Raw genomic sequence first — 10,931 nt, 5'->3', positions numbered from 1 at the left:
ACTTCAAGCCCTAGGTACAATCCCTCTGGAATCCATGCCAGATACAATGGCTGCTATTATAGCAGCAGCTAAAAATCTGCTACAGGGACTTCTTTCAGTCCTATCTTCTCATTTTTTACTTAAAATGATTTTAAAGTAGACAGAGAATGTTGGTCAGTGGTTTGCATGCTGGAGACCTTGGATTTGATCCTCGGGGCTGCCAAAAATCAATCAACCACAGCCTCAGATGGTTGATGGAAAATTGAGTTTGAGGTCAGTCCAAGCTACATAGTAAGACCCCGTATCAATTTCTTTTTTTTAAAATTTAAAGTACTACACACAAACAAATGAATTAAACTGATAACGACTAAAGTCTGGGGCTGGCAAGATGGCTTAATGGGTAGGTCCTCAGTTCAAATCTCAGAAACCACATGGTGGCTTACAACCATCTGTAATGAGATCTGATGCCCTCTTCTGGCACATCTGAAGACAGCTATAGTGTACTTATGCATAATAATAAATAAATCTTTAAAAAAAACCAAAACCAAAAAAATAAAGTCTGGACGAGGCTGGGAATATAGCACACTGGTGGAGCACTAAATTTAGCACGTGTTAGGCCCTTAGTTGGATTCCCAAAAACTGAATGGATAAATAAAAAGAAAGTGCAAGCCGGGCGTGGTGGCGCACGCCCGGGAGGCAGAGGCAGGTGGATTTCTGAGTTCGAGGCCAGCCTGGTCTACAGAGTGAGTTCCATGGAAGCTAAATATCACCAGGGTACCAATGGAAAGGGCGACACATGAGCCCTACTGGGTTCAGGACAGCATGGTGCTGCGAACTCCAGGTTGCCCTGGAGACAGGGTACCGACTCAGCAATCGCACCGGGCGTTTCTGAGCTCCGCCTCAGCCTGGCACTCAGGACCCGCCCCACGCTCCGCGGGGCCTCTGATTGGACAGCTCCGCGGAGGTGTGGCCGGAAGAGGCGAGGCTGATTGGCAGGCGCGTGGTGTTCCTGGAAACATGGCGGAACGCCCGAGGAAGCGTCCGTGTGGCCCGGTATGTGCGGACGGATGGGTTCCGGGCTAGGCCTGGAAACTGCAGCGTGTCACAGTGGTGTCGGCCCGGGTCTTCTGCTCCCTCCTCACCCCTCGCCCGAAGCCTGAGCTTGCAGGGTTAGCTGGTCCGATCTACATTCAGTCTTGGGGCGACGGTGTCTTGAGTCCTCGCCTGGCTTATTTTCTGATTCCTAGGGCGACTTTTTCCATACCTGTCTTCCCCTTGTCTCGGGGTCTGCTTTTGCCCCATGGGGGTTCAGTCCTCAGCTCCCCGGACCTGATCCCAGGCTTTGTGCACGGCGAGTCCCTGTATACTTCCACCCTGCCTGGTTAGAGAGAGTCAGATGGCGGGAGCCCCGAGGGGATGCTCCCCTCCTGTGTGTGACCGGTCAGCGTCTCAGTCTTCCTCCTTCCTTGCAGGGTGAACATGGCCAAAGGGTTGAATGGCGAAAATGGAAACAGCAGAGTAAGTAAAGTTGAGGCCGGGTTGGGCAAGCGCACCGAGCCTTCCCTTCCTACAAACCAGCTAACGCCCCGCCGAGCCCTCTTTGGGTCTCAGTGCATCCCAGTGGAGCTGTATCGGCAGCCTGTCCAGAGCCTAGGCTAGCCCAGCGAGGAGGAAGTCTCCTCAGTATGCCGAGTCCTTTCCCCTCAATAATTCTCCAGAAAAAGAGGAGAAAAAGAAGTGGAAGGACCTCAAGATAATGAAGAAACTGGAGCGGCAGCGTGCCCAGGAGGAAGAGGCTAAGCGCCAGGAGGAGGAGGAAGAGGCGGCGGTCCAGAGGAGCAACCAAGGTGGGTCGGGAGGTAAATCGAATCCCTGAACCATGGGGACATGCCAGGGAGTGAAGGTCCACAGCCTGTCAGGCTGACAGGAACACCCCCTGTCCCTGCTAGGACGGCCTTACACGCTGAGTGTGGCCCTGCCAGGCTCCATCCTGGACAACGCCCAGTCACCTGAGCTCCGCACCTACCTGGCTGGCCAGATCGCCAGAGCCTGCGCCATCTTCTGTGTGGATGAGATTGTGGTGTTCGATGAGGAGGGCCAAGATACCAAGTGAGAGTCTCTGGGGAGAGGGGAGGACGAGCATGGGTGGCTTTGTCCTGCTCCTTGTCATGGCCTGGCTGCCTGAAGGAGCCCTCAAAGGCAGCTGCAGCGCATCTTTTCTCTCCCTTGGTGCCAGGGAGTGAACTCAGGGTTTTGCTCTATGCTGAAACTGGGTGTCACTCAGCCCTTGGATGGTTTTGGTTGTGGTCAGCATTTCTTTATGGTGCTTGTGTACCAACACCAGTGTGGGTCGGGAGATCGGAAGGCAACTTAAGCTAGCTGAGCCGTGGTGGCATATGTCTTTCATCCCAGCACTCAGGAGGCAGAGGCAGGTGGATCTCTGAGAGTTCAGGGCCAGTCTGGTCTACAGAGCAAGGTCTGGGACTGCCAAGGCTACACCAAGAAACCCTGTCTCCAAAAAACAACTAACTTACAGGAGTCAAATTGTTAGGTCTCCTTTCTCGGTGGGATCTGGATATGGAATTTAGTTTTTTTTAGGATTGGGGAGCACGATAAGCCATCTCGGCAGCCTGGCACTTGGATCTTGAGGCCTGTCTTAATCTTTCCAGGAGTGTGGAAGGAGAATTCAGGGGAGTTGGCAAGAAGGGGCAGGCGTGTGTCCAGCTGGCCCGCATCCTACAGTACCTGGAGTGCCCACAGTAAGTGTGAAGTGAAGGCAGCGTTTGGGAGGCAGCCTCCCCAGGAAGGTCCCAACAGCTGCATTCCTCCCTAGGTACCTGAGAAAGGCGTTCTTCCCCAAGCACCAAGATCTGCAGTTCGCAGGTACGGCTAGTGTGCCTGCCCCATTTCCCATGGCGCATTCTTGGGCACAGAGACAGATCAAGGTGGGAAAACAGGCTAGGGGTAGAACCTGGTCCCATCATCACCTCCTGTCCCCTGCCCAGGAATCCTCAACCCCTTGGACAGCCCTCACCACATGCGGCAGGATGAAGAGTCTGAGTTTCGAGAAGGCGTCGTGGTGGACCGGCCCACCAAGGCAGGCCATGGCTCTTTGGTCAACTGTGGAATGAAGAAGGTAGGAGTGGGAAGGCAGGCTGTGGTACACTTGGGGACACTTGCTAGCTATGAAAGGTAAGGACAAATGAATGAGGAGACCTGGACTCCAGGCCTGCTGTGAAACACTAGTTAACCCAAAGTAGGGCTCAAGCTACGAGCCCCTCAGGTTGGAGAGGTGACTCAGGTTAAAGAGCACTGGCTGCTCTTGCAGAGGACCCATATTCAGTGCCCAGAACCCACACAGCAGTTAACTCCAGTTCCAGGGAATCTGGTGCCCTCTTGTGGCTTCCTAGGCCCCGGATGTAGCTGGCTGACCTGGGGTCTCTGAGAACACCCTTCATGGTGTGGCACTCACTCACTCCCTCTAGCTTCTCTTCAGGAGGTGAAGATTGACAAGAAACTGGAGCCTGGACTTCGGGTGACTGTGCGACTGAACCAGCAGCAGCTCCCAGGTAGGGGAAGCTTCATGGGCTCTCCAGCCACCGGGCTCAGAGCTGCCTCCCAGCCGCCCCCACCTCCCAGTTTCCTTCATAACCTGTTTTGTTTCCCAGAATGCAAGACGTACAAAGGAACGGTTGTGTCATCACAGGACCCCCGCACCAAAGCTGGGCTCTACTGGGGCTACACTGTCCGGCTGGCCTCCTGCCTCAGTAAGACCTGAAGTCCCTTCCCTGAATGTCCATCTGTCCCGCTTGTGAGACCCACAAGTCAGATCAGGGTCTCTATCCTACCCAATGGTGTCTATGTTTAGGAGGTGCCTCCTCTAGCCTCTGGTCACATCTCTGGTACCCTAGTCTCCCTGAACATCTCCTTGAATGCTAAGAACATCTGAGAACAGGATGTGCTTGGCCCCCATCCTGCACAGGAATCTCACTGTCTGTCTGAGACCAGCTTAGATACGTCAGAGCGAGACCTTGCAGTCTCAAGACAAGTCTCATGGCTGCTGAATGTTGTCTGGGGCTTGGGAGCTCCTGCCTACCACAGCCAAGGTCAACTTCCCAAGAGCAGTAGGGTGCCTTCTTTACCTGACTCAGCTGAGAGCAAGAGCCCACTGAGCCTGCCCCGCCCCCAGGCGCTGTGTTTGCTGAGGCTCCCTTCCAGGATGGGTACGACCTGACCATTGGGACGTCAGAACGTGGCTCTGCCGTGGCCTCTGCCCAGCTGCCCAGCTTCAGGTGAGCACTGTCTAGAACAGGAACTGGGCCCTGCCCTACAGAGGGTTAGGGACTTGAAGCTCTGGAACCTGCATCCAGTGGAGCCTTGAAGTCCGTGTCTCCCTCTCTGGGTCCCAGGCATGCTCTTGTGGTGTTTGGAGGCCTCCAAGGGCTAGAAGCTGGAGTGGATGCTGACCCGAACCTTGAAGTGGCTGACCCTAGTGTCCTCTTTGACTTTTATGTCAACACATGCCCTAGCCAGGGCAGCCGTACCATCCGCACCGAGGTGAGCCACAGCCACAGGCACCCTGTTCTTACAGCCCACCCTGTGTGCCTTTTCTAAAATTTACTTACGAATGTTTTCTCTGCATGTACTTGTGCATATCAGGAGAGGGCATCAGATCCCATGAGACTACAGGTGTCAATAGTTATGAACTGTTATGTAGATTCTGAGAATTGAACTCAGGATTTCCCGGAAAGCAGCCAGTGGTCCTAACCACTGAGCAGTCTCTCCAGCCCCAGCCTAAAAAGCTTTTCTGAAGCTGGGATCTTTACCACAGCAAACTAGAAGCAGGGACTGGACACAAGAGCAATTAAGAGTTGCAGTCCTGGCCCTGTAGTAGCCCTGTGTTCCTAGGTTGAGGGACCCAGGTGATCTGTCTGTCCCTCTGCGGGGCTTCTTGCTTCCTCGCTTGTATCCTGGGTCCCTCTGGGTGTTACAAACATTTCTGTGTTGGGGGAGAGTGTGTCACATGCTCTGAGCATCCTCAGGATCTAGGCCAGCATGGGATGCGGGCCCTATGGATATTATGGGGGAGGCTCTGTTGCTCTGTCAGCCTCAGGGGCAGTGACTATGCAGACGGGCAGCCCCAGTCTCCCTGTCTCCGAGGTCCTGCCCATGTCACTAATTACTGTTCTACCAGTGTCCCTCCTGACCCTGAGGTAGGTCCCACGTGGGGCCTTGCTGCCTGGTCCCAACAAACTTCTTTTCTTCCAGGAGGCCATACTCATCTCGCTGGCTGCTCTGCAGCCTGGTCTCACCCAGGTGGGGTCGAGGCCCACTTCCCCGCTTTCTGGACCCAGGATGTAGAGGAAGCTGCAGGATATGGAGGATCACAGGAGTAGAGGTGGTCAAGCCTTCTCTCCAAAAATAACTGCCTTTAATGTGAGCCAGCCCTAGGTCCCCAGTGAGTCCTCCACTGTCACTTGCTGCCAGCAGTGATGGCCTTGAGGTTTCCGGCTCGAGCCAGAATATTGGGCACAAAGAGCAATCCCGAGGCCCGCTCAATGCTCTCGATGGGCACCAGGAACCGCTCCAGAGGGATGTTCTCATCCACAGGCGCATTGGGCATCACGTAGGAACGTAGCTCGATCTGCCCACCGGCTGCCTCCAGGATCAGCACCTTGAAGAAGTGTGTGGGCACTGCCACGTGGTTCTTCCCAATAACCTGGTACTTCACATAGGACTTCCCATCAGCCTCGGTCCTGTGGATAGACCCCAGCACACATGGCCAAGAGGCCTGGTTACATACAAGGTCACCTTCTCCAGGAAGCCTTCCTGACCTAACTTCCAACAAGAAGTTTGTGCTGGGCCTGGTTCCTGGTGTCTGGGAACTATGTAAGGTGGGGACCAATGCTTAACCTCTTCTGCCCAATACTGCTTCAGACAGAATGGCTGAATAAATGTGGCTAGTCCCTGACACCCATGCTCACGTGACTATAACCTGTCCCGTAGGCAGTACACCTAACAAGCACGAGTGGGAGGCTATGCTGGGGAACCCCAGCCTGGTGCTTGGCAGGGGCCATGCCGGATGCCTGTAGCCTCTAGTTTCCGCAGCGGCTGCTGCCTCCTGCAACCTGTGCTGCTGTTGCTTCTGCTGCTCTCCTGAGGAGCCCAGCACACTTGTCTGGCAGGAATACTTAGCACATCAGAGGCAAAGGTGACAGCCTCGTGTAGCAACGGGTTACGGGTGGTGAGGCATGTCAGACGTGGGGAGCAAAAGCAGGTGTCAGGCCAGGCACCTGTGGGCAGGTTCTAGACCACCCAAAGGTCTCCAGCTACAGTGACACAGAAAGCCCAAGGTTGCAGAGCAGGAGTTGGAAGCCCCGTCAGCCACAGGCTTACCTGGGCAGGAAAAGAGGCCCTGTGCAGACATAGACATTTTGGTAAGTTCGCGTCAAGCTGCGGCTGTATTTCTCAAGGTTGTTCCAGGCATTCTGGTTGAGGTGTGGCACCTGGTGGGAGAAGCGAGGCTCGGGAGTGCACCCCGGACCTTCCATTAGGGATGCCCCAGCACCTAAGGTTCTTGCCCAAACATTTGAAGGACAAGGGCCCAGAGAAGGGCTCCCTCCTTGAGGCTCTGTGACTACAGGTATTGAGCCAGTGCTAGCCACACTCCATTCTTGGCACTCCAACACTCTAAGCTTTCCCCGACTCAAAGAAAGGAGGAAGGAGGGGACATTACTTATTCAGAGACCCCCTAAGGTCCCTTGAAACTCCCAAAAAAGGCACAGGGGCTGGACAGTGCTGGCGTGCACCTTTAATCCCAGCACTCAGGAGGCAGAGACAGGCGGATCTCTTCAGTTCCCGGGCAGCCTGGGCTACACAGAGAAACTCTGTCTCGAAAGATCGAACAACAAAAAGGCGTGGGGTAGGATGTAGGCTCCTGTCCATCTCCATCCACTGGATGGATGTCCCAAGAACCTACTTCACAATCAAGACTCTGCTGGGAGCAGGTGCAGTGCTAACTGTGTCCTGGTGGCCTGACTGGCCCTAGGCCAGCAGGGTAGACTAAGGAGTCAAGCTCCTGGGTTCCCTGAGGAAGCACATTGGGTGGCTTGCTGACAGGCATTGCTGCAGTCACTACTTAGTGCACTGCTTCTCACGGGAGGCCGAAGAAGGATGAACCCGGGATTCTGCAGTGCCACTGTGGGATTCCTCCCTCCCGCCAAGGTGCACGTGTAAAGTAAGATCTAGACGCTGCAATTGGACGGGCGACCAGGGTCCGAGACTACCTGAGGCGCTACGTTGCTCAGGTAGAAGGTGTCGTCCATGGCCCGCTGACTCCAGCGGTGGTTGGCGGCGGCGGCCAAGTGGCCGCGGTCAAAGCCACTACCGCGGTAGTCCGCATTGGTGGCGCGGTGGTACGCGTGCACGGAGTCGTCCTCGCGGAAGTCGCAGGCGCGACGGTCCCCGTCGCCACGGAGCCGCTCTGGCCTCAGTTGCTCCAACACCCAGAGCGCACCGCGCGTGCGCGGATCGTAGCTAAGCACGTAGGACTCGCGGCTCCGGAGCTGCGCCACGCCGGGCAGCCCGTACTTGGCCAATTCCCCGGTGCCGCCGGCCGGTCCCCCCGGCAGCGCGGGAAGATCGGCCGCGACCACCGGCAACAATGGCACTCGGCCCAGCAGCCCCGGCGCTTTGCCCTCCCGCCGCCGCCAATGCTCTGCCGCGGCGCCCAGCCCCGCGCCCAGCGCTAGGGTCAGGCCGGCCCGCAGCGCGCGCATGCCTACCGGAGGACCAGTACGCTACCGAAGTCAACAAAGACCAAAGGAGCCCGTGCCGGTGTCACTCCCCGACGCCCTTCAGCTGCCCTTTTAAGACGTAGCTGGGGCCTGGTGCCGCCCTACTCGATTGTCATTGGTTGTTCCACGTCGGGCTCCGCCTCGCCAAGTCCGCCTCACATGGCCCTGCTTTTAAACAGGACAGAACCCCACATCTGTCAGACCCCTCAGGTGCACACAACCTCCTGCCACCGAACGAGGGAAGGATTTCTCTAGATTGACTAACAGAAGGACGCAGGTAAAGACTGTAGCTATTGATAGCCGCCTGGAACCGAAGCTTGCTAGTAAGGTTAGAGAAAACAGCTATGCTAGGGTCATAATTTTCAACCCACTTAAAGGGTTTGGCCTGGGAAATACGTTGTGTAGACCAATGTTTCCTGTTCTTAGGACAGGGGCTGGCTAAGGATATTTCCTACATGTCAGATGAAATAGTATTTAACTTACGAATATTTTAAGACATCAAGTTCCTGCCTTACAACCTATTAAGGTGGAAGAAGCCCGATACATAAGAACTGTGAAGAAAATAGGGCTGAAGTCAGAGCTACACTCATTAGCATGGGACAAAACCAATTATACATTAAAAGATAATTGGGCGATGGCGCTGGGGAGGTGGCTCAGTGGTTAAGAGCTCTTCCAGAGGTCCTGAGTTCAGTTCCTAGCAACCATAGGATGGTTCACAACCATCTGTAATGGGATCAGATGCCTTCTTCTGGTATGTCTGAAGACAGCTACAGTGTACGCATATACATAGAATAATTCTCTTTTAAAAAGGATTTATTTATATATTACATATGCAATGTTCTGCCTGCATGTATGCTTGCAGGCCAGAAGAGGACACCAGATCCCATTACAGATGCTTGTGAGCCATCATGTGGTTGCTGGGAGTTGAACTCAGGACCTCTGGAAGAATAGCTGGTGCTCTTAACCTCTGAACCATCTCTCCAGCAGGAATAACAATTCTTTAAAAAAAAAAAAAGATACATTGGGAAATAGGGCATCTGCAGGTCTTGATGGACAAGAAGGTAATGAAGGGAAATCATACAAATACATAGTATACACATGTGAACATGTTATAATGAAACTTGGGCTTGGTTGGTTGGTTTTTTTGTTTTTTGTTTTTTGTTTGGTTTTTATCAGACAGGGTTTCTCTGTGTAGCCCTAGCTGTCCTGGAACTCACTCTGTGTCGAGTCTGCTCTCGACCAGCAAGAAAGACATGACCACCAGTTCTTCTCTCAGCAGTTTATTCAGGAACCTTGAACAATCTTCATCATCTCCCTCAACATCTCCCTCTTCATCTCCCTGTTCATCATCTCCCTCTTCATCTCCCCTGAGCCCCAGGCTACAAGCCCTTTTATACTCTCATCTTTTATGCCACTCCATCTCGGCAGGCCACGTCACCTCACCAGGCGCACGGCCTCAGCCAACCAGAAGAGCAGGAACATATCACCACCAAATATGGACCTGTTTACCACAAGCTCTATAGCCAACAGGTGCCATCTTTAAGGTGCGGCTTCGGGTAGCCCAGGGGAGGGGCCGTAGCCTCCTACAACTCTGTAGACCAGGCTGGCTCGAACTCAGAAATCCACCTGCCTCTGCCTCCCAAGTGCTGGGATTAAAGGTGTGCGCCACCACAGACTATTGAAAAAATGAAAGAAAGAAAGAAAAAAAAAAGACAAAGTTGTGGGCTGGAGACATTGTACAGCAGTTCAGAGCACATTGGTCTAGCAATGGACCCAGGTTCATTTCCCAGCACCTATATGGTGGCTCACAACCATCTGTAACACCTAAGGATTTGTAGGCAAACACCTATATAGACAACATAATTTTGTTTTTTAAAGAGCATATTCAGATCTTGCAGAGAACCCAATGTAAGTGATAGGCAGCTCACAATGTCCTATAGCTTCAGTTCTCAGGACCCATTATATTCTGAACTGTGCAGTTCCTGCAGTTCTAGGGTGAAGGAGTCAGCTCAGATGACCAGAATTTTGGTTTCTTTCTTTCCTTTTTTCTTTTTTTAAAAAAGATTTATTTATTTTATGTATGTGAGTACACTGTCACTCTCTTCAGACACACTAGAAAAGGACATCAAATCCCATTACAGATGACTGTGAACCACCATGTAGTTGCTGTGAATTTAACTCAAGGCCTCTGGAAGAGAAGTCAGTGCTCTTAACCATTGAGCCATCTCTGCAGCCTGGAACTTTGGTTTCTCTAAAAACACAGTTATGTTACATGAACATGTTTTTGTTTTAATCCCAGGTGTGGGATATGGGGCTGCTTCAGACTGTGCACAGCTGATAACTATGATTGTCTCATGCTCTAGGAGGGACAAGATATTTGCCAGCTGCAGATAGTTTATATTTGGAATTCTGGGGACTCTTGAAAGGGAATAAAGGTGAGAACCCTGAGAGGGCCTGTGATGGATGTGGGCCCTGCTGCTGCATTTGCTGTTGGTCCATTGCTGCTATTGCTGGTTTGCTGGATTGCTGGTTAGAGATATCCTGAGGATGGATGTCAGATTTGCCCCATGGTCTGGACATGGGTGGGGATGCACGCCTTTAATCCTAGCACTTAGGAGACAGAGGCAGGCAGATTTCTGAGTTTGAGGACAGCCTGGTCTATAGAGTAAGTTCCAGGACAGCCAGGGCTACACAGAGAAACCCTATCTCGAAAAACAAAACAAAACAAAACAACAACAACAACAAACAAACAAACAGATTTGCCCCATGGAACCCAATGCCCCTAATCAGCAGGAAGTAGTCTAGAGTCTGGTGCTGCTATGTATTCAAATGACAAGTACTGGACCTCAAGATCTGGTGGTAGTCTAGACAAGCACAGTTTCACACCCACCAGATGATGTATATGAACTTCCTCACCTATCTTTTCTGACTGGTTAAATAAAAGTGGTGACAGCCAATCACAGGGGAGAATAGGTAGGCAGGGCTTTAGTTCCCGGGCTGGACAAAGAAGATGGAGATTGGGAGGCAGAGGCAGGCAGATTTTGAGTTCGAGGCCAGCCTGATCTACAAAGTGAGTTCCAGGACAGCCAGGGCTATACAGAGAAACCCTGTCTCAAAAAACCAAAAGAAGAAGAAGAAGAAGAAGAAGAAGAAGAA

General features: G+C 52.8%; 2 protein-coding genes across 2 annotated transcripts; one reads left to right on the top strand and one right to left on the bottom strand.

The window, feature by feature from the left end:
- The first annotated feature begins 968 nt into the window (after positions 1 to 968).
- On the top strand, positions 969 to 6,085 carry Spout1 (SPOUT domain containing methyltransferase 1). The gene is made up of 12 exons (XM_021192846.2): positions 969 to 1,032; positions 1,452 to 1,497; positions 1,698 to 1,826; positions 1,929 to 2,088; positions 2,649 to 2,738; positions 2,813 to 2,862; positions 2,985 to 3,115; positions 3,476 to 3,548; positions 3,648 to 3,746; positions 4,169 to 4,271; positions 4,389 to 4,536; positions 5,248 to 6,085. The coding sequence occupies exons 1-12, from the start codon at positions 997 to 999 to the stop codon at positions 5,338 to 5,340; spliced, it is 1,158 nt and encodes a 385-aa protein (XP_021048505.1). The 5' UTR covers positions 969 to 996; the 3' UTR covers positions 5,341 to 6,085.
- Positions 5,392 to 7,840, bottom strand: Endog (endonuclease G). Its single transcript, XM_021192847.1, has 3 exons — positions 7,266 to 7,840; positions 6,376 to 6,485; positions 5,392 to 5,735 (listed from the first exon to the last, which is right to left on the bottom strand). The coding sequence occupies exons 1-3, from the start codon at positions 7,755 to 7,757 to the stop codon at positions 5,453 to 5,455; spliced, it is 885 nt and encodes a 294-aa protein (XP_021048506.1). The 5' UTR covers positions 7,758 to 7,840; the 3' UTR covers positions 5,392 to 5,452.
- Positions 7,841 to 10,931: the final 3,091 nt, after the last annotated feature.

Source organism: Mus pahari, chromosome 3 (assembly GCF_900095145.1).
Source record: "Mus pahari chromosome 3, PAHARI_EIJ_v1.1, whole genome shotgun sequence".
Taxonomy (NCBI): Eukaryota; Metazoa; Chordata; class Mammalia; order Rodentia; family Muridae; genus Mus; species Mus pahari.
This window is presented reverse-complemented; position numbering and strand designations above follow the sequence as displayed.

Bases quoted from the DNA above. Each gene is read 5' to 3' on its own strand.
- Spout1 (XM_021192846.2), top strand. From the start codon at position 997: ATGGCGGAACGCCCGAGGAAGCGTCCGTGTGGCCCG. The intron at 2,089-2,648 runs GTGAGAGTCTCT...TAATCTTTCCAG, and splicing joins GAGGAGGGCCAAGATACCAA to GAGTGTGGAAGGAGAATTCA. The intron at 3,549-3,647 runs GTAGGGGAAGCT...TTTGTTTCCCAG, and splicing joins GAACCAGCAGCAGCTCCCAG to AATGCAAGACGTACAAAGGA.
- Endog (XM_021192847.1), bottom strand. From the start codon at position 7,757: ATGCGCGCGCTGCGGGCCGGCCTGACCCTAGCGCTGGGCGCGGGGCTG. The intron at 6,486-7,265 runs GTAGTCTCGGAC...TTCTCCCACCAG, and splicing joins TGAGCAACGTAGCGCCTCAG to GTGCCACACCTCAACCAGAA. The intron at 5,736-6,375 runs GTAAGCCTGTGG...GTCTATCCACAG, and splicing joins GGGCCTCTTTTCCTGCCCAG to GACCGAGGCTGATGGGAAGT.